Source organism: Solanum lycopersicum, chromosome 9 (assembly GCF_036512215.1).
Source record: "Solanum lycopersicum chromosome 9, SLM_r2.1".
NCBI classification, from domain to species: Eukaryota; Viridiplantae; Streptophyta; class Magnoliopsida; order Solanales; family Solanaceae; genus Solanum; species Solanum lycopersicum.
Window position 1 is genome coordinate 61,751,756 of NC_090808.1, and position 24,845 is coordinate 61,776,600.

A 24,845-nucleotide genomic window follows, 5' to 3' on the forward strand; every position below is an offset into this window, starting at 1 on the left:
TTTACAAAATCATGCATATATATGTTACATTGTTTTTTTTGTAAACACCTAGAAGTCATGTCTATAGGTTTGTAAGTAAACTCTTAACATATCCATAAAAAATAGAACTTGTTTGTGCATATTTGTACCCTCCCCTTAAAATTAGTTAATATTATTTCATGAGAAATCCCATTCGTTTTCTTGAAGATTTCCGCATTCCTTGCAATATGTTATTAAAATCATTTCATGCATTTAACAAAATATTTGGCTTCGTCTTAAAACCTTTGCATTTAATAAATTTACCGCCTTAATGTTCTATTAGCTTTTAGTACTTACAAAGTTTTGCAACATATTTAAAAAAAAAAAGTCATCTTTCAAAATTTTGGATTGACTACGACATTTTTTTAAGAACTATCTCCTAACCTATCGTTAGTGGGAAAGTCAAAGGAACTATGAGGTCTAGTCCCAATTTTTTTTAAACCGATGCGTCCCCGGAAGTACCACTTCCCATGAACTTCAAAAGAATTATGTGCATTTATATGTAAATGTTTATGTGCCTACGTGTGAACTAAATCTTTTAAATCATTTTATCAAAAACATAAACTATTTTTAGACCGACCTCAAATCAAAATTGTTTCTATGGTGGAGGAGCGCGATCAATAATATCGTGGCATCATCCCTATAAAGAAACAAACATTTTTTTTATAAAAATTCCTATTCAAAACTTATCAATTTTCAACTTTATTTTCGCACATATTAATTGCTTAATATTTGCCAATTTTGTTTATAACATAGTGTCGTATGTCAAAATAAATAAAATGAGCTTAATTGTTTATTTATTGTCATCACCTAGCTTTACATATCTAAATAAATAAGAATAATAGTCTTAATTGTTTCGTATTTGTTATCACTTAGTAAGATTAAATAAATTAATAAACGACCTTGATTGCTACTTGTACCCCCATATAGATTGCATGAGATACGGTCGGGACCCACACTTGTGGACCTCGAGGGATGCCTAACACCTTCCCCTCGAGGTAATTTGAACCCTTACCCTAATCTCTGGCTCGTTGACCTTAGTTGGACTTAGTTAGGATAGATAGGTGCCCTAACGCACCTTAATTCGTTAGGTGGCGACTCCAAAACTCAAAAATCTCAAAAGAGTTGTTAGGTCGTGCACAAAACCCGTTTTCCGCGAAAATGGGGCGCGACACAATCGAGGTGTCTGAAGCATATAAGAGTTTGAAAGAAACTTTTCCAATAAAGCTTCAAAAATCCTTATATGGATTGAAAATAGTCAAGGAAGAAAAAGGGTACAAAAGAATGACCCTAATTGTCCTTGTATTTTTATGAAAAGGTCTTGGTAAGACAAAATTTTGTCTTGACCTACAGATTGATAATTTGACAAATAAAATATTTGTCTAACAGTGCACATACACTGAAATTTTTTGATGCAATTTTATGTGGATATATCACATTCATTGAGTATCCCAATGATTATGAGATCACTTGACATAAATGATGATTCAGTTTGATCTCAAAAGAAGGATGAAGAGTTTCTTGGTAATGAAACTCTATCTTGGTGCAATCAGGGCACTAGTGCATCTTACTAACAATATTTGACCAGATATTTGTTTTGCAGTAAATTTACTGGCAAGATTCAATTTCTCCCCGATAAAAGGACATTGAAATGGTGTTTAGCACATGATTGAATATCCTTGAAGGACCATAGTTATGGGTTTATTCTATCCCGAGGAATCCAAGACAAAATTGATTGGTTACGCAGATGCAAAATATTTATCTGATCCGCATAAAGATCTATCTCAAGAACGCTATGTGTTTGCATGTGGAGGCACAATAATCTCCTGGCGATCAATGAAGCAAATGTTGCTATGCAGAAATAAAAGTCCTCCATGAAGCAAGTCGAAAGTGCGTCTGGTTGAGATAAGTGACACACCATATTCAAGAAATGTGTGATTTTTCTTTGAAAAAGAATATACCAACCACAATGTACGAAGATTGGAGACATCATCACAAGAAATTAAGTGATGTTTTAATCAGGGGAGTATAATACGCGTTGCACTCTTTTTCCCTTGACCGAGGTTTTTTCCCACTGGGTTTTTCCTGGCAAGGTTTTTAATGAGGCAACAAATAGTGCGTATCAAAAGATATGTGTACTCTTTTTCTTTTACTAGAATTTTTTCCCACGGGATTTTTCCTAGTAAGGTTTTAACGAGGCACATTATCTATGGACATCCAAGGGGGAGTGTTATAAATACATTGAATTAAGTGGATAGTCCATAAGGTTGGTACATGAACAACCATTCATATTCACTAGGTTACATGAACCTTTTTGGATAAGAATGTATCTATTTATTATGATACTTAATATGGTGACCTTTGGAGTGATTTCTCACTCTATAAATAGGGTTGTTCATTCACTATTGTAATATACATACAGATGTAACTTGCATACACTTGAATAAGAAGAAAATTCCTCTTCTTCTATCTACTTCTCTTGTCTTCTTCTCTTCATGATTATATTCGTATAGCTTGATTTTATAACACTAGTTAATTAGTTAATATAACTATAGTTAATTTTAATTATAATTCGCGATTTAACTTTAGCTATAATTACACGACTCAACCTTTTAGTTTCATATAATTCATACGTTTGTATAATTCGATTTGTATAGCTTTTGTACAATTTAGAATTTTTATAATATAATTTGTATAATTGCTTACACTTTTGGTGTTTGTAATTGTATAAATTTATTATTTCGAGTTTATACAAAAATAACTGAATTATACAAATGTACCCGCGAATCATACAAACGAGAAACCGTAACTATATGCAAACTATGGCTATAAAAATTTATTATATTAACTATTTGCAAAAATTTCCATTATTTTATAGGTTGCTTTTTAAAAAGAAAAAAAAATATCCTAATTTTCTTGAAGGTGTAGAAAAAAAGAATTTGAACAATCATTTTCATGAACATAAGACTTTGCGTTGAAGCTGTAATGGTAGATAAGATTTATGACGAAAAATGCGAAAGTGCCTTAAATTGGCCGCAAAATACAAATACGTGGCAACAATTTTTAACTTTTCATGGGTAAGCAAAAAAGACTTTATAATATAGTTTTAATTAATTTATATCACGCACTTAATACTCAAGCCTTTCCTCCACATGATGATTTAAATCTATTTGTGTAGAGCCCTGACCTCTATTATTGGATTTAATATTCTTTCCAAGAATTATTCAGGTCCCATCCTTCACATAAATAGAACTATTTTTTATGATAATGACATGATTATAATTCCTCTTGTGATAGATAATCAATTAATTCGTCCTGATTTTCATAATTATATCGATCTCATAATAATTTGCCAACTACGTATTTGTTTGAACTAAGTATGTGATATCATTGATGGAGGATGAGTGAATTAGAAAGGGAGTAATGTTATATATAATGTCGAATTGGTTTGATATAAAATTGATTCTTTTTAGTTAAAATCAAATCAATTCAAGAATTGTCAGATTTTTTTTCAATATTAGATCAAGTCAAACCAAATATTAATCGGGATTTTTTAATTTAACTCAATTTACTGATTGATTTGATTTTTAATTTGATTATGTGTCAATTATCCCTCATCAGATAAATAGAAAAACGTCAACGAGTTTATAAGCTAATGAGTTCTCCCACCTATTCGACTAGTTTTTTTTTTATATCGAGATCTTTAATTGACCTATAACATCAAATAAAATAAAATAAATTCTAAGTTGACAAGCTTTCGATATGAGAATTTTAGAGTATCTCACATTGAAACAAAGCAAAAGTGATTTCTGAAGTAGCGGCAAGGGAAATAGGAGTATCCTAAACCGTGAAAACTGAATTATGGGTAAGATATATTCATTGATAAGAAAAAAATGTGAATAAATATAGAATTGTTAAGAAAATAGAAACGTACACAACTTTATAAAATCATATAGTCTGAATAATATACGAAGAATATAAGCTAGATAACAAAATATGAAAGAGAAATATTTATATATGTTTTAAGCTTGTTTTGATATATCTCGATAGATAAATCCGTACATGAGTAATGGCCCATTTTCAATAATTACTTCCTATAAATTCTAACAATTATTATAGTCTGAATGATATCCGAAGAATATAAGCTAAATAACAGAATATGAAAGAAAAATATTTATACGCGCTTTTAGACATGTTTATATCTCGATAGATGAATCCGTACATGAGTAATGGCCCATTTTCAATAATTACTTCCTATAAATTCTAACAATTATTATAGTCTGAATAATATCCGAAGAATATAAGCTAAATAACAGAATATGAAAGAAAAATATTTATACGCGCTTTTAGACATGTTATGATATATTTCGATAGATAAATCCGTACATGAGTAATGGCCCATTTCGAATAATTACTTCCTATAAATTCTAACAATTATTATAGTCTGAATGATATCCGAAGAATATAAGTTAAATAACAGAACATGAAAGAAAAATATTTATACGCGCTTTTAGACATGTTTTGATATATCTCGATAGATAAACCAGTACACGAGTAATGGCCCATTTTCAATAATTACTTCCTATAAATTCTAACAATCATGTCTTCGAATAGGTGAAAATGACCAATTTTGTGTTCCTTAGCTAATTCTTATATCCTAAATGAATTATTAGCATTAATTCAACATCTATGTGCCTCATATCAAAGGACCTAAGTTGATTGATTTTAAATATTTTTGTACATTTTCAAATCAAATTTAGTGTAGGACCAAATTATAGAAGTATATGTTCTCACTAAAGAATCTAGCTTGTAATGATTAGTAAGGTAATCTATGTTTATTATGTGAGAGAATTATGACTCTTTTGACTTACAATTTCCTTAGGAAGTAATAAACTTTGTTCCTCCACTAATTAATACGCGGTTATGACTTGTTTACGTATATGAAGTTGTGTTCATATCTCTAGTCATACTCTAGAAACCCCTAAAGATAATGCAAATACTTGTTACTTTATCCAATTCCAATGGAATTAGGCATGTTGTGTATGTCAACAATTTTCTCAATTATTTTAATTATATATATTTCTAGTGACATTTCTTTAATCACTATATCAAAAATAACAATTAGCGAGAATTAATTACCGCTAAATATATATTTTAGCGGTAAATAACATCTTTGTATATATTCATAAAATCTTTAGTGACATTGATTCTCATGACACTTAACTAATGTCAATAAAAATTTTGGCATTCTTTATTAATGTTAATATTTATTGCCACTAAAAATTATTTTTGTTATAATGAATGTTGATATTAGTTAAATGTATATTACTCTCTATTTTTGTTTCAATTTATCTGAAAGTGTATGATTAGAAAACTAAGTGCAAGAATAAAATGATGAGATCTTTTAAAACTAATAATATAAATAAATTATAAATATTTGTGTGATTATAAAAATATTTCATTAAGAATAAATAAAATATTTAGGAGCGATATTGTTCCAAAAGTTTGAGAATATTTTTGGGAGCTTACTTCTAAAGTTTGCGATATACTTATTTTTTTCTATTATTGTGTAGTTGAGTAAGACAATTTTATGTATTTTATTTATTTGTAAATCATATGTTACTTGTATAATGTATATTATGTGCACATTGCATTCATATAACGAGAACAACACTCTTAGAAGGGGATGATTGGTAGGGATAAGATTTATCAAAATAGAAATCTAAAATCAAAGGGTACACATATTTTTTTTCCTTTAAGTTGCTACATATTGAACAAGTTTTGTTATATAGGGTAATATAATTGGAAAATGTATTGTAATTAAAACTCCTAAATTATATGGTCACGTGGCGTACGTTTTTCTATATCATTAAAGTAGTTCAAACAAATAAAGGGTTTTGCTACAATAATATAGTCATTGTTATATTATATAATCAGTAATAATAATAAATATGACATTTATACTAAATAATCTTATATAAATGTTGATAAAGACTTTAAATATAGTGTCATTAATTCAATTATCATTAAGTTTTTTTATAACAGCTCGTTCGGCCATGCCATATGGTATCATAGAATCATGATACGATATCATAATATGAAATTATGACATGAAATTGAATTAGTTTTGTTTGGACATATGAAATTTTTGTAACATATATTTTCTCATAAATATAATCCATAAGTTGTAAAGCTACTATATTAACAAATAAATAAAAAATAAATCATTACAAAGTTATTCGTTCTCCACTTAAATAACTGTTTGATCTAACTTTAATTCATCAAACTTTGATGCAATAAGAAAATTGAACATAAGTTATAGTGTACTAGTTTTTAATATAATCCTCCCACATAGTACATATAATTTCCTCAGATTGAACTTGCATTTCTCGATCATGTGACTGAGAAGACGAACTTGTTAATTACTTTGAATTGTAATAAATACAAAACGTTAGAAGCAATAAATTAGGTGTTGGAGTAAATGAAGAGAACAGATTTATTACTCAACAGTCGGTTGGTGTGAGTTTAAGTGACTATAAAAACAATAAATTTTATACTATAATGATGTGATTGTAAATTTTATTTACATATGAAATAAATTGTTAGTAGATATAAATGTAGGATTGTTTTAACAAAATATAAACTTCTGAATCAATTTTTGTATTAAAATATCTCAAATCATGATATGAAATTTTCATATCATGTTTTTTGAAGAATACGGAATCATGAGATGAAATCAACATAAACTCGCAAGTCCAAATGCTGATTCTCTCTCACGATTTCATATAATGATATGATGTCACATGGTCAAACACCTACTAAATATCTCGTAGTGTAACGAATATAAACTTGCCTAATAATCCAATAGAGAGGTATGAACTTAAAATATATATATCCATGATTCCGTGAGTGGCTCATTATTCCCGGTACAAAGGATTACTAAAATTGGTCTCTTGGATTAGGTTGTTAGGTTTTTCACTTTCAACATTGTTCCTTTTTTCTGCAATTTTCCTAATTAATCATGCAATTCTACCTCACCCCACCTAAGGGATATACATTATTTGAACTCTCGTTAACGATGTCGTTTGTTCAGATATTTTACTAGCGATAATTTTAGAGATTTTCCTTTTCATTGAATTTTCTTTTGATGACGATATAAATTTTAATTTATTTGTTATGATAACGTTAAAAAAATGTGATATGACTAGTGTAGTAAGCGCTCTTTAATATATTTCATTATTTAATTAATTTGTAGACAATATGTTGTCTTAATATCCCTGGGAAAATATGTTTTTTTTTTCGATTTTTATTAAAATCTATATATTCACATATTTTATGGTTTTTATATTATTACTAAGTATGTTAATAGCATTATTGTTGTTACAAATAAAGCAAAACAAGAGATATAAGCATAACATCGTAAATCACAAAAAATGTGAGTGAAACAAAATTACTTGTTGAAAAAAGTTTATGAAATTATCTCCATTTTTAGAGTGTTTTAACAGAGGTTGTTACAAAAAATATATAGTATCATATAATATAATATGAAAATTGGTCCCCAAAGAAAATCTAATGGTAAAATGTTGTTATATATAGATTACGTATGTTGTATGAGAAATCTGACTTAATAAGTTATGAATTTATTTACAAATTTGAATGTATATCAATTTGGTAAAAAGGAGTATTTTTGGAGAGGTTGTCCGCAGGATTTGGACCGACCTTTGTTCGATACGAAAAAAAATATTTTTTTATTTTCATATTTATTTGTATAATTTTTTTTAAAAAAGATATATTTTTTAAAAAATTAAATTTTTTAAAAATAAATAAAATGACTTTAATAAAAATACGAAAAATAAGTTCTATAAGTGATCGGTGACATTTTAAAATGTTTATTATATCGTCCCAACCTACCCAACCGCCTCACTACCAAGGATCCACTCTCTACCCCTCCCATCTTATGATGCTTTGCTTAAAATATTTTTGAGATAATATTTTTATACTTATCGAATATGAAGAAAAAAAATTAAAACTCAACTTAATTTTTTTTAAAAAAATAACATTTCTCATAAAAAATATTTTCTTTAATAATAGTGTATATAGTACTCCTCTTAAGGTTTTCATTAATTGAATTTCTTTACTTATTATTAAGCCTACAATTAATTAATAGAAGATTTCTTGTAGCTTTGGTTTTCATTGTAGGTCCCAACAAAAAAACAATAACGAACTTCACAAGCATAAGGTGCTATAATAATATAACAAATTCCAAGTGGCAAATGGCACTTCAATCTCTTTATATATAACTAAATACCTTTTTCCTTCTTTGTATTAATTTATTATCCAACAACAAAAAAAATAATTAATACTCTCTATACTCTACACAAAATTAGTTTTAATATAAAACCTCTCTATCCCTATATGGGTTTAAGAGATATTGGTGCAACACTTCCTCCTGGATTTAGATTCTATCCAAGTGATGAAGAATTAGTTTGCCATTATCTCTTCAAGAAAATTGCTAATGAAGATGTTCTTAAAGGTACTTTAATCGAAATCGATCTTCATACATGTGAACCATGGCAACTTCCTGGTAATTTACTCATTTCTTCATCTTTTTCTTTCATGTCGAGGAATTACATTCGTTTAAGGGTGGAGCTACCTTGTTTTTGTCAAAAAATTATATATATATATATATATGTGTGTGTGTGTGTGTGTGTGTGTATTATATGTTGATGTTGTTGATACTAATATGACATGAGAAAATGAAAAATAATAATTGAGAGATAGAAATTGGATTATCATTACACAAAATAGTGTATTGTCATGATTAGATGAAAAAGTTACAAAAAAGTGACTTTTAACGGACGTTTTTCTTGAATTTTTTATGGTACAAAAGAAAGATAATGCTAAACTATAATATAATATGATTATGAATTTGAATTTTCTTTTCCTAAATATATCTTTAAGAATCTTTAGGACTTTTTTGTTATTGTTGTTTTCTTTGATGTTGTCCCCTCTACTGTGTACTATAGAGATAATAAAGTTTGAAAGAAAATTTAAATAAAATTCAGGTTTTAATGGATTCAATTCACGGAAATTTAGTTTTTAAATAGGAGATTCTTTCAGAATATATAGCACTTGATTTTAGGCTTTAATTTTGATAAAACTTTACACTAAACTCTTTTTCTCTCTCTTGAGTAGTTCTTATATATTTTCCTTGTCTAACTACCTTTTTAACTCAATCTGGTCTATACTATATACTATGTTAAAGTATGACTATCTCATCTAAAATCTTAAATCGTTATAAAGAACACACTTTTTATTATTATTTAACGGTATTCTCAACAGATCTCATCAATATTACAATGAAGCTTAACTTGCGAAACCATGAAACATTAAGTTACAAGAATTAAATCCTACTTCATTTGGTAAGGAGAGGTGGGGTGGGGGTCTAGAGGAATAATTTTAAGCTATGGATTTTGATATTTAACCTACAAAATTTTGAATGAAGGTCGTCTCTTCTTTTTTTAGAAATGAATTTTGATTTTTGAACTTTAAAACTTTCAATGGATATCATATCTTCTTCTTAAATTTGTTTCTCAAATATGATAGCTAGCAATTCAATTTAGAAATCAATAATGAACTATGAAAGAATAACATTCTTCTTCTTCTTCCATTTTTTTCGAAAATGATTTTTCCATTATAATGATAAAACGCGTATCTTTGTCGTAAGTTTGTTCAATATATGTCATGTGTATCAATATTATATACATGTCCATGTGACAATACATAAGGCATACAATGATTTACGATGTACGTAAGTCAAGTGTATGTCCCATGATGAAATGAGTGGTGGTTTAGATAGTGGCAATGGAATAATTGTATTTTTTATATGTACATACATGACATTGACAATTATTTTAAGTGTACGTGTGTTCAATTTATTTTTGAAAATTCCATGTTCATAATGCCCAAGTTTTCAGTAGGATCAAACTGAATTGTAGGGAGAACAAATTGAGTTTTAAAGATTGTGAAAACGTAAACAATCTAATTAACTACTACAGAGGTTGTATATTTTTTTTATAAAAACTAAATAAAATTACCATGTTTTGAAAATGAAATATTGTTACTACTAGTTATGGTAATTAGGGTCCTATTTTAGTATATTCTTAAAATTATCCCCTTTTAAGTACTATATAGAGATTTGAAGGAGATAAGTTTGAAAAAAAATGATGATTGCTTTCTGGAGTAAATAACATCAATTTAGGTTTTAATGGATTTGGTTCACATGTAGATTCTGCGGAAATTTAGCTATAAAAATAGGATATTTTTTGTGATAGAGAAGAAATGATGTTTTTTTTAAGAAATGGAACTGAATATAGTATAGTATTTATCGTATAGTTTTTAAATTTATTGTTCACGTATAAGAGGTTCATGATAAATCAATTCACCTATTCCAAAAATCATTATTAAGCTTATGATATACAATTGTGACGCACCATAATAATAGATTTCTTTCTAGAGAAGTTTCATGTAAGAAATGATAGGAGTATGTGTTTACACCATTGTAGAGCGATAGTGACATTTCTATGAAAATTCAATTTGAAATACATAAATAAATTTCATGATTTTCAAACAAATTATATTCTAAAATCTTAAACATAGAAGATTTTCTTTGTAGTCTAGAAGATTTTTTTTGTAGTCTTAAATTTTGTGCTCCGGTCATTAGAAGTCCGATTAAATTTGAATCGCATGCTTCAAACATGATTTTCTCCATATCCAGAGCTCAAACTCGAGATTTCTAGTTAAGAATAAAGCATTCCCACCACTACACTACAACCGACTTTCATTTGACCACCTTACTTCCCATGATATTATTTCATCAAATATATATGTCATTCACTTTCTCTTGCACGTATAGTTAATAGATATATTCGCATGAAACGACAAATAAGAAATATAATCTTAAGGACTCTAGATTTTGTTAATTGAAGAAAACAAAACAAGTGTATATATAAATTAGAAAGATTAATTAATTTTCTTGCTATATAATACTCCTAATTTTATTGGTTAAGATTATTATTATTATTATTTTTTAGGTGGGACATGACGAAGTTTATGTTGGATTGCCCAACCATATCTAAATAATTAGACTATTGTGAAGAAAAGGCTAAAATTCATTTTCCATTCTTTCATATGAACTTTCTCAAAAGGTTTATCTAAAGAGGAAACATGCCTAGAGAATCTATTGTGACTAATACCCAACTTTCTACGTCACTTTAGCTAATAACATTGTCTTACAAGCTAGTGATGATGGGGCCTAAGTAATAGTAAGTAATAAAAATATGTCTTTTTTAATCTGTTAAATTTTTAAATACGATAGTTACATATTTTACCTTGATATTAAAACAGACAAATACACAATAATTTCATATGGTTGGCCCAAAATAGTGCATCCTCTATCCTATAACGATATTATTTGAATTTACTTTGCATGAACACAACTAATATCATCCTTAATTATGGTCTAAGTTGTCACGTGTACCTCTGTCTTAATTTGGATCCATCTAATTATTAGTAATTTCTTCTCTATATTCATGACATCTTCCATTCTCCATTATATCATATTAGTAATATAATTAACTATATTGTATCGTATATCGATAGTTAAATATTAAAAGTTCAATCGATTAACTATTTTACCGTTTTTTTTATAAATTAGAGGTGGCAAAGCTGAACTCGAGCGAATGGTACTTCTTCAGTTTTCGAGATCGAAAATACGCTACTGGTTTTCGTACAAATCGGGCCACAATTTCGGGTTATTGGAAAGCGACAGGCAAAGATCGGACGGTTGTAGATCCGAAAACTCGTTCGATCGTAGGGATGAGAAAAACTCTGGTTTTCTACATGAATAGAGCTCCTAATGGAATTAAAACTGGTTGGATCATGCATGAATTTCGCCTCGAAAATCCACATATACCCCCTAAGGTAATTCTTCCTTCATTTTAATTTATTTATCTAATTTAGTCTCGATACAAAATTTATTATGAGCCAATAAAGTTTTCTCCATCATTAGTAACAATTTTCATGTGATACAAAAGAAATTTCATAGAAACCACCTAGCTAAAAAAAAGGAAACATAAAGTGATGGGCAAAAGAACGTATACATATAAATATATTCAAAAACCGTTTTCTTACCTAGTATATATATAAAATATCTAACGATCGACATAACTAAATTTTTTTGGTACGTTGTCTATGATGATTGAACAGGAAGATTGGGTGTTATGTCGAGTATTTTACAAAGCTAAAGTCGAGAACAATAACAATAATGACAACAATAACACATTCAGTAACACGCAAAATATGTATGAGGTTGGTGTCAATACTTCTCCTAATATAGATCAATCTCATATTGCTTTGCCTTACACCGCGATCTCCCAAAGCCAGAAGTTGTTTGATTTATTGGAACCAAATAATAATCAAAGTAGCTATCTTCAATTAATGTCACAAGAAATGAAGGAACCTCAATCGAACGATGAAATGGTTGAGAATGATGAGTATGGGTTCTTGTTGGACATGAATTTCGAAGATCCAAATATACAAGATGGATCGAGGAGTGCATTCGAACATTGGGGCCATGTGATTTGATGATGAAAAATATATATCTTGGTTTTTATTTGAAGCGTTAATGATTATTGTTATTATTTAAAAGTAGGAAAAGAGAATTAGTTTAAAGAAAAAGATTTATGTGTATTGAGTTTGTGTAGATGATGTCTTAATTAATTAGTGTTTGCTTGTGGGGGGTAAGATTCTTGTATGTTTGATGGGATGATTTTTTATTTTATTTTTTATTTTCTTCATCAGTAGATATACATATATATATATGTGTATTATAGATTGATCAGACATAAGCGTCTATCATTGATAATTATTAATTTGTATATTACTTTCACTTTGGTGTAAAATTTGGTAATTCTTAATATTCTTCTTGTTCCTCTACCCCTAGTTGGAAGCAGCATATATAGTCATTTGGCAATTTTAGGATAAAGTTAATGTTAGACAATGAAAATATTTTGTCTATGGCAAGGCGGGGTTAGGATGGCTTGGGTCTGAGTCATGATCAAACATGATGCTTGATGGACTTAGTTAACCTCTTAATCAAAGTTCTATCTCTATCCCTGTTTAATCATCAATTTAAAAAATATTAGCAGAGCCAGTAATCTTTCCTAAAGATGGAGCAACAGTAATGAAAGTAAAAGCTAAATATGGGCCTCGATATAACCCAATCCATGGGCCTTTAGAAATTTGAATTATCACCGGAAAAATTATATATAATAGCAAATATATAAAAATAACACTACACACACATTTAAGATATTAAATATCAAGTTATAAACAAACTTTTTAATAATAAACTACTTATAGCATATTATTATCAAGTTATAGCATATCAAGAAATAATATATTATTCTCGTTAATTTTTTAAAATAATAATTAACTTATTTAAATAATTCAATTACCTTATTTAAACCAATGTAGTTAATTAAATTTATTATTTTAAGATACCTTTTTTAAACAAAACTCTTAATTAATGTAATTTAAATTAAATATTATATAGTTACCTTTTTTAAGATAACTACAAAATAATAGGGATTTTATCAAAATCTAAAACAATTATAGTTTTATTTTTAAAACTGTAAAACATTATCTAAAAAAAAAAATTATATTCCCCAATTTTTTGTTCTTCCCCAACTCTTTTCAAAATCATTACCTCTGCACGCCTATCAAAACTTTTCACCAAAATTTGCACGCCTAAATTTTTATTTTCACCAAATTCTCTCAAAATCACTTCTCTCTTAACAGTCTTCTTCAAGAATTCTCAAATATTTGCATTCAAATCTTCATTTTTAGCACTCAAATCTTCAACTCTTGCGATAAATAAATCGTACAATGTCGAAAAGAGGCAACGGAACCCCGAGAAAAAGTAAAAGATTGAATGAAGAAGCAAGTTCAGACGATTTTCATGCTTTATCTTTCAAAATTTTATCACAAACACAATCTCAACCTTCATCTGTTAAAGCTAAATCTAGATCAGGGAAATCAACAAAAGAAAAAAAAACATCCAAAGGAAAACGAGAAGAAGAGAAAAGGGAAAGAAAAGAAAAAAGTTGATGAATCTGATAAAAGGACGAAAGAAAGAGGAAAGGAAAAGAAATCGAGGAATCATCAGATTTTGAATCTGATTTTGTGGAAGAGTTAATAAAATCAAAATCCAAAAAATCAAGAGCATCTGAAATCGATACTTCACATTTACAAGAAGAAGAAGAAACAGTTAAACCCAAAAAAAGTTCAAAGGTTAGTAAAAGTTATTTTTTAAAAACTTTTTTATGTTCTGTTATTTTTATTTTCTGTTATTTGGGTATAAAATAGTTAAAATTTAAATTTTATGTAAATAAATAATGTATGAATTGTGTATGATTCACTGTATGAAATTACAGATTTCTTCATATTACAATATCAATTGCTGAAACATGTATTTTTTATGTATGATTCACTGTATGAATTGTCTGTGATTAACTGTATGAATTGTGTATGATTCACTGTATGAATTTTGTATGATTCACTGTATATATAAAGTGTGTATGAAATGTATATGAATTGTGTATAAATTTTTTGTATCAAGTTTTTTGATACTGTTGAATAGTAATATCCATAATTAGTTATACTTTATGTTTTGATTTGTATATTTTGGTGTTGAATATATTGTGTATGAAAGAATGTTGTAAGTTTGTTTGAAATGTGTATGATTATATTGTATTATGTTTTGTATACTATGTGTATGAATTATGTATTTTTCAATATTATGTTGTAAGTTTGTTTGAATTGTGTATGATTCACTGCATTATGTTTTGTATACTATCTGTATGAATTATGTATTTTTCAATATTATGTTGTAAGTTTGTTTGAATTTATGTATGATTAACTGCATTATGTTTTGTATACTATGTGTATGATTAATGTATTTAATTTTTACAATTTTTTAGGAGAAGAAGACACAAACACATTTGTCTTCATGTATTAACATGAATGTGTTTGCGGACTTGTTGACCTTTTTAGGTCAAGATAAGTTTCAACAATTCCTAGATTAAACACCTTTTGGATTTTTTTATAATTTGCATCACATTAAAATCCAATGTCAATTGTTGAGACACTTATTTATAATGGGGAATGAAAATGTTAGGGATGACATGTTTGTCATTAAAGTAAATGGTAAAGAGTTACATTTTGGGTTAAAAGAGTTTGTTGCTATAACTAGTTTCAAAAGTGGACCTGTTTCTGATTTTTTATCTAATCCACATGTTCCAAACAGACTCATTGCTGAAAATTTTGGAGATTTTAATAAAGTATCCTAGTCAGATTTTTATTACAAGTTTAAATTGCAAAATTTTTGGGAAGAAGATGACCGTCTAAAAATCGGGATCTTGTACTTTATTTCTTCATTTCTGACTACATCAGACCCTTCAAAAACAACAATTCCAAAATTGTATTTTGATTTGGTAGAGTCTGGACAGTATGCGACATTCCCTTGGGCAAATGAGTGTTTTAATTTAACACTCAAAGCTTGCAATCAAAAATTCAAAAAAAATTCATCGTCATTCAAATTTAGCCAGTTCCACATAGCACTGCAGATATAGTTTTATGAGTGTTGGCATCCATTTGACAACACAATTGCTATACGTGTTTCAAATCTCACACCGAGAATCCTGAATTGGAAGACACCGAATGACGTCATTTTTTTTGACGATTTGAAGAAAACAATTTTCAGAACACATGGGAATCAGGTATTTTTCTTACAATGTTATTACATTCATTATAAATCATTATACATTATACATTTTTTTTTGCTGCAGCATAAATTCAGAAATATTGTCTTCTCCGAAGAAAAGTTAAATCTCATGGACGAAACCATTTTATATCAGTCCAGCAGCCACCATGATTCAGAAAATCCCAGATCATCAAAAAATCGTGTTGTTGATAGTGAACATAAAGTTCAAGAATTGAGAGCTGATATTGCAGAGGTACAAGTAAAATATTCAAATAAACATAATTTTTTTTGAAATTACAGTACACATATCAAATACTTATTTTTTTAATTAACAGGTTAAGACAGAGTTGAAAGAACTCAAAATCACTGTAAGTTCCAACATATTTTTATATAATTAGTATAATGACTTTATAAACTGTTCATGTATAAATTTTTTTATGTTCACCGATAAGGTTCACAAGCACATGGCTGATATCAAGATGTATGTTGATAACTCCACCAAAATGATAATTGATGAGATTCGATTGTCAAGAGGAGAACAAATACCCGAAGAACAACCAGAGGTATATATATCTGTGTATACTTTATGTATGAATTTTGTTTGAAAAATATATAAATTCTGTTATTTTTATTTTCTGTTATTTGGGTATAAAATATTTAATATATAAATTTTGTTTAAATAAATAATGTATGAATTGTGTATGATTCACTGTATGAAATTATAGATTTCTTCATATTACAATATCAATTGCTGAAACATGTATTTTTTATGTATGATTCACTGTATGAATTGTCTGTGATTAACTGTATGAATTGTGTATGATTCACTGTATGAATTTTGTATGATTCACTGTATATATAAAGTGTGTATGAAATGTATATGAATTGTGTATAAATTTTTTGTATCAAGTTTTTTGATACTGTTGAATAGTAATATCCATAATTAGTTATACTTTATGTTTTGATTTGTATATTTGGTGTTGAATATATTGTGTATGAAAGAATGTTGTAAGTTTGTTTGAAATGTGTATGATTATATTGTATTATTTTTTGTATACTATGTGTATGAATTATGTATTTTTCAATATTATGTTGTAAGTTTGTTTGAATTGTGTATGATTCATTGCATTAGTTTTGTATTACATGTGTATGAATACATGTTTAAGGAAAACGCCAACCATCATGCGGCACAATTTGATCCAACAGATATGCCTACAGTTTCAATTGGACAACAAGTCCAAAGTTCAAACACAGCTGGTACGATATATTCATTTTTATCACATAAATGAAAATTTAAGAATTTTTTTTTAAAACGATTTTTCATGTATATGAAGCTCAAAAGTCAACGGATGATTGTTTAAATGTTGATGCATCTACAACGTCAAAATCAAAACCACCAACATTGGACGATTATCCTGATTTTACCATGACACAAATAATTGCACTTGATCTGATTCTTAATGCCACCACGACTCCAAATGTGCGAACAAGACATAAGAATGTGGGTAAATACGATTCTTCTCCTTATATCAGAATGTCGGAAGGAGAAAGCAGTTCAAATAGAGTACCTACATTATTTCAAAACAAACATCCATCCAAAATCACAATGGGTTTGATGTTCCAGTTGAACTGATTCAGGAGTTTAATAAATGGATTTTCAAAGATGTGTCAAGCAGGCGTGGCAGGTAATTTGTATGATGATAAAAATTATTTTATTTAATTTCTAAACTCCTAAATTAATATAACACTTTTTTAAATATATACAGGAAAGCAGCATATTCCAAGATTAAAAACACATTTCATCCTCAAATGGACTTTGGCGTTGTCAAAATCGGAGAGAAGGATTTTTTTTTCACATAATGAGTTAACCGGGCAGACCTTGAGAGGACGGGGTAAGACTTTTTTTCAACTAATTATTATGATTTTGAGTTGCAGTGATATATGTATGAATATTTTTTGTATGAAATATGTGTGAACAGTGAATGAATCAGATATGTATATTTTTTTGGTTAAAACAGCATATTAATGCAATAATGCATTATCTCCGAAAGAAGGCAAAATACTCCCAAACAGTCACTTCTTACAGTATTGTTGATTGTTGGTTTATGGCATGGGTTGATAACATTGAGAAACAGTGGAGACAATCAGAATGTGACATGAGATGCATATCATCGGACCATGATATTGGACAATGCATTAGAGGATATAAGTTGTTTGCTAACATTCCGTGGGATAGGGTTGACGAAGTAATCATCCCAGTCAACATCAATGACAAATTCCATTGGTTTCTTGTTGTATTCTGAATTAAAAGTAGATGTCTATATGTATATGATTCGATGATGAGAGGATCTGTTCATTCAAGGAAAGTCAAAGAAGCTGTTGATAAGCTTGCAACCATGATTCCTTTATTTCTGACGAGCACAGGGTTTTATGGCAAAATGATTGATTTGTATGCGAATAATCTCCCTGATTATCAACAGAAGTCTCACTCTGAACCTCTAAGTATCAAGAATGTTACACATGTTCCTCAACAAGAAGAAAGTTCAAAGTATGTATATTTCTTACATTATTTTTTATTCATTTTAAATTGAAATTGCTATATATTCATTACAATTTTTTTTTCAATTTGTTTACAGTGATTGTGGTTTATACACATCTCTATTTGTCGAATACATGAGCAATGGTGTTTTTGATATATCACATATTGATATTGATTCAAAATATCATCGTCAAAGATATGCTACATTACTTTGGCATTATGGAAAATCAAAGAATGACAAAGGCACAATCAGTGAAAGTGAAGTTACAGGAACAGTTGCTAGCAAGAAGGGTGGACCTCGAACTCATAAAGAACAAGTTATGGACACCACCAATTATCCTACTCCAAAATTTCGTATCAGGAAGTAGAAATTTTCATGGCACAATATACCTTTATTTGAATGACTTGTTTTTTTTTTTAACTTATGAACTATTTATATATTTTCCCAGATTTTTTATTATGACTACTCTGATGGTTTTATATAAATTATTACTGATTATTACTAAATGTGTCTCACTTTAACATATATGAAAACTGTATGAATCATGTATGAAAATCATATGAATTATGAATGTCATATTAAAATTTGATATGTAGTATATAATAATGTTAAATTATTCCATAAATTTGTTTTGCATGAATACTATATACTTTCAAATACAAACAGAAACAGATATTAATTATATTACCGGTATGAATACTGTATGAGAAATGTATGAATTATATCATACAATTATACATTAATAAATGTGTATCACCATCTTGCATACATTATTCATACCAGTAATATACATACAATTTGTTTCTGTTTGTATTTTTATTATGACTACTGATGGTTTTATATAAATTATTACTGATTATTACTAAATGTGCCTCACTTTAACATATATGAACACTGTATGAATCATGTATGAAAATCATATGAATTATGAATGTCATATTAAAATTTGATATATAGTACATAGTAATGTTAAATTATTCCACAAATTTGTTTTGCATGAATACTATACACTTTCAAATACAAACAGAAACAGATATTAATTATATTACTGGTATGAATACTGTATGAATTATGACAAATTATAAAATATATTTTTCAAAATACAAACAGAAACAAATTGTATGTATATTACTGGTATGAATAATGTATGAAAACTGTATGAATTATAACATATTATAATTTAATATGTATCACATAAACATACATTATTTTTTTATATGCAAGTATTGAATTTGTATAAATGTATAAATTTTGTATGTAGTCCCCATTATGAATGCAATAACTGAATAAATGTTATATGATTATATGAATAATTATTGTTAACATATGTTAATAAATGAACAGTTGTATATACAATGTATGACATTTGTATGAAAAGTAATATTATTCAATAAAAAAATATTTTATAATAATGTAATGCATCAAAAACCCAGATTTAACATTACGACATCATTGTTTTTGTACAGGATAATTTGAACAAGTCTTTCTATTGTGTCCAACCTGATGGCATCTACTGCATGTGTTTTTTGTCTTCTTGAATTTCACATCTGTGAACCCCTTCCACCGTTCAAGTTTGGGTCTTCCTGCTGCTCTTTTTGGACCAGGCGGCATCAATTTAGGATCTGAAATATAACTTGGTATATCCCATGTACTCTCACACGGGATAGGCTCGACAGGAATGGCATAAGCATCTTTGAAATTCTTGAGGCTATAAAAAGCAGAACAGAAATCTGCTTCATGTAACTTCCTGTACCGGAGAACAGCAATTGCATGACCACACGGTATCTCATAATGTTGAAATCTTCCGCAACTACACATCCTTGTGTTCAAATTTACTATGTATTTCTTTGCTCCTTCAGCTATAACATTCAGATCAACAGTTGAAGGTATCACCTGTGAAAAAATAAAAATTTATACATACTGCAGATTAGTATGAATTAAAAATACAATACAGTGAAACACATACCCTCATATTGCACGACAACGTAATACTTTTCTGTAGATAAATATCATATTTTTTTGTCAAATTAGATGTAGTCTTATCAGCCTCCTCATTATGCTTGTGAATACACCTCCGAATTGTCACCCTCATAAACTCAAGAAGTGAAATCACCGGTAACCTCCGTGCTAATCTGTTAACATTATTCAATGACTCCGCTACGTTTGAAGTCATGGTCCATGTGCGCTTACAATTCGAGTAAGCTCTTGACCATTTGCTATAACCAATATCAAACAAGTATGATCGTATTCACGTATCTATCTGATCTATTCTTCTCATAATTGTCTCAAACTGTTGTTTTGTATAAGCTTTTGCCAATGAAAAGAACAACATCTTCAAATCTTCAGTATTCTATTGAAATTCTTCAAAACATTGACTGATAAATGCCATATGCATGCATAATGTTCTGATTCAGGATATACATTTGTTGTCCCTTTCCATATGCTTTCATTTCCGTCTGACATAAAACACATATTTTGTCTAACTCCATATGCTTCTCTAAATTGCTCAAAGAACCATATCCATGAAGCATCATTTTCAGAATCTACTATCGCATACGCCAACGGAAGTATATAACCTGCTCATTAATTTTTTAAAAAAATATCACAAAAATCAGAAATATCATTCATATATTTTTTCATTATATTATATAATTAGAAAATTATATAGGCTAGTATTTTACCTCCCGGGTCCAATGTGCTTGCAGTTAACATTGTACCACCATATGAACATTTTAATGCAGCACCATCAACAACTACAATTGACCTACAATATTCCCCATCCCTAATACATGCTTCTAAAGCAACAAATGCGTATAAAAATGTATCACCTTCATTCCTTTTTATTTTCAAAACAGATCCTGATATGTTTGCTCCAAAATGTAAAAATAACCTGAAAATAACAATCCAATTCATACATAAAAATACATATTTTATACATAAAAAATACACATAACTGTTACTGTATAAATTTATCATTATTTTCGAAATTACCTGAAAAAAACAGTCCAATTTATAAATAAAAAATACATATTTTATACATAAAGAATACACGAAACTGTTACTGCACAACAAAATAACTAATATTTAAATTTATCATTATATTCGAAATTACCAGGTAATCATGCATAAGATTCTGCTGGATCTCCTCGCACCAGCTTTACTGCTTTTTCTTTAGCTCTCCATGCTTGTATGTATGTCAACGAAACACCATGCAATTTCAACATATCATCAGCTACATCTTTTGGAGTATATACCATAGATGGATCAATATAATTATCCATTATCAAGACAGCTACAACGTCAGTTATCTCTTGACGTCTGACATAAACTCTTTCTCTAACACAACATGTGTGCTGAGCAATATACTTTCGAACTTTGAATAAACTAGATTTATTCAAACTAGATGCCCTCATCATCCGAGAACAACTCTTAGAAATACAATTCAAGTGATACCTGTTACAAAATTTAATAAAATATACATTACAATATATATACGTATAACAAAACAAAAAAATTAAAAAATAAATTTAAACTTACTTAGATGCATTACAACGCGCAACCCGAAAGCAGAACTTCTCAACAAGTCTAACATGCCTCATAACCTCCTTAAGGGTTTCTTTATTATTATAAATCTGATTATCAACTACAAATAAATTAGAATGATCACATATTATATCATTATCTACTTCACTATTATCATTGACAACTCCGTCTAAATCCATTCCGATCAAACGGATAGAATTGTTGGAGTATAGATCTATGTTATTCTGTGATAATATAACATCAGAATTTATTTTATCATTAACTATAACTCTATGACATTCGTTATACTGCACACAATCTTTCAAAGTGATGCATAATGGATATTTTGTAAAAAAATCCAAATTCACCCTCATCTTATTTAGATAAACCTTTACCCCAACATCATTATGAATTTTTATAGGTGGACACATTTCGCTAACTATATACTTTATCTCAACAGAATTTAGATTTTCTTCTATGTTTAGCTGAGTTACTATAGCATTAACTAAACCAGTATAAAGAGTAGAAGTATCGTATAGGATGCCCTCCATATCATAGTCGACGTATTTCCCTGTTTCACAACATTAAAATTACATTCAGTGCATCCCATAATAAAATTATAAATTTATTCATACATAATTAATACACACTTCATACACAATTTATATACAAGTCACTGTTTAACACACACTTCGTACAAAAATAATACATACTTCATACATAATTTAATACACAATTACTACACTGTTTATACAATATTGTAATTTAACACACAATTAATACATTGTTTATTACACACTTAATACCATTTTATACACAATTTATATACAAGTCACATATATATGCAATAACACAATTTTAAATTAATACAAAATTAAAACAATTTTTATACATACTGCATACTACACAACTAATTACTACATACAATCTAAAATACACTTTCATACTCAATTTATCCAATTTAATAAAAAGAATCTTATACAGTTAATTCAATTTTTATACAGAATTCATATATATATATATATATATATATATATATATATATATATATATATATATATATATATATATATTACAAATCAATAATAGCTACGTACAACTATAAACATTGATTTTCGTATATATTGTTCATACAATATTTATATACATTAAAATACAAAATGTATACATTATTAATACAAAATGTCAAATATTGTTCTACTGTTTCAAAAACAAAAAATTTGCTAAATTGATCAAAAACTGTAAATTTTTTATTTTTAACCAGTAATCACATTTAACATCATTCTTCGTTTTATTTACACATGAAAATACATTTAATATTACGAAATATTTATTAGTAGAAACACTGAATAAATGTATCACAAAAAAAAATATATCAATTTAACATATGCAATATAACATGGGAAAAAAATATGACACATTACTAAAATATTAAAAAAAAACTAACCTGATGAATTCCATTTGCCACCATGTTTAATTAAAATTGACACAATTTTCTCCATCAAATCAAATCTAAACTTTTTCAACCTTCAATTTTAATTGTTTTTTAAAAAAAAAACGATAAAATATGACAGAATTCGAATATATGGATATAGTTCAATTTCTATAGAAAAAAATGATACACGTTTATGGAAAGAAAGATAACAGAATACAATTTTTTGAGGATAAAAAATTAAAAATAATTACCATTAAAAACGGATTAAGATAATTAAGGTGCATATCTATAATTAATATATTTTAAAATCCCTTAAAAGGTACACATTTTGTTATCAGTTAATAACAGTAACTACATTCACGGAAATTATCCAATTTTAATTAATTATTTTTTAATTTTATTTTTCGTCCTAATTTTACAGACTAAATATTTACAATATTTTAATTTAAAGAAATGCTATAAGTTGATATATTAAATGTTATAGAATGAAAATCAAACTCTTATGCCATAACTTGAGAATATGACTACATAATATGCTATATACCTAATTTACACAATTACTAATTCAAATTAAATGCTATAATAATAGTCTGATTTAATTGTACCTCATAGCAAACTGTTGTTATTTCGTTTCTCTATTGGTGAATCTCGCTCAACACTCTAGTTCTCACTGGACAGTCTCTCTCGTTTCTTCCACTTTTATGCAAATACGAATATATAAAATGCGTTTGTATTTGTATAAAGTAAGATAAAATTGTATATATACATACATTTTCGTTCCTCTCTCTCCTCACCCATATCTCGGTAACCACTCTCACTCACCTCTTTCAATTTATGCAAACACAAATGTATACATTGTGCTTGTGTTTGTATAAAGTGAGAAAAAATTGTATATACAAATACAAATGCATATATTTTTGTCTAGTACACTTACGATTATATAAATACGATCTTCTCCTGCACAGTTTTCTTTTGTATTTCTCTCTTTCTCGCTTTATACAAACATAGATTATACGATCAATCTTTTGTATATGAATATCGAAACATATTATACAATTATTTTCTTTAATATATGTATAACGATATATACATATTTATGTTTGATATAAAACGCAAAGTATATCTATAGCACACAAATATAATTTTTATATTTGTTATATGTGAAAGTTTAATTATCAACACAAAGTAAATTTAAGATAAATTATGTAACTAAGCAAACATATATATATATATATGAATAATTATAATAACTAGGCAAAAATAGGGGTAGAGAATAATTACAGATTTAATAAGTATTTAATTTTACATGAATATATTTTTTTAATAAAAAAAATGAGATAGGAAAAATAGAGAGGAAATTACAATAGGTTCTCTATTAGGTATGAATTTTTTATATAACATTCTCTTTAATTTATTTTTGTGATTTTATTATTAATATAAACTTCTTTTAAAAAAATTAACAGCTAGATTTTGCATCAAATTAATGATATTGTCTTTTGGAGGTGCC

At 27.8% G+C, this 24,845-nt stretch overlaps 3 protein-coding genes across 3 annotated transcripts; 1 reads left to right on the forward strand and 2 right to left on the reverse strand.

Annotated features, from left to right (window-relative positions):
- The first annotated feature begins 8,293 nt into the window (after window positions 1-8,293).
- LOC101261358 (NAC domain-containing protein 21/22) lies at window positions 8,294-13,014 on the forward strand. The gene is made up of 3 exons (XM_004246904.5): window positions 8,294-8,602; window positions 11,735-12,000; window positions 12,286-13,014. Exons 1-3 carry the CDS (start codon window positions 8,434-8,436, stop codon window positions 12,661-12,663), a joined length of 813 nt encoding a protein of 270 aa, XP_004246952.1. The 5' UTR covers window positions 8,294-8,433; the 3' UTR covers window positions 12,664-13,014.
- Window positions 13,015-19,830: 6,816 nt separating this feature from the next.
- On the reverse strand, window positions 19,831-20,554 carry LOC138338638 (uncharacterized). The gene is made up of 2 exons (XM_069289613.1): window positions 20,348-20,554; window positions 19,831-20,274 (listed from the first exon to the last, which is right to left on the reverse strand). Exons 1-2 carry the CDS (start codon window positions 20,552-20,554, stop codon window positions 19,831-19,833), a joined length of 651 nt encoding a protein of 216 aa, XP_069145714.1.
- A 161-nt stretch (window positions 20,555-20,715) lies between these two features.
- LOC138338639 (uncharacterized) lies at window positions 20,716-21,794 on the reverse strand. Its single transcript, XM_069289614.1, has 4 exons — window positions 21,534-21,794; window positions 21,329-21,372; window positions 21,063-21,271; window positions 20,716-20,957 (listed from the first exon to the last, which is right to left on the reverse strand). Exons 1-4 carry the CDS (start codon window positions 21,792-21,794, stop codon window positions 20,716-20,718), a joined length of 756 nt encoding a protein of 251 aa, XP_069145715.1.
- Window positions 21,795-24,845: the final 3,051 nt, after the last annotated feature.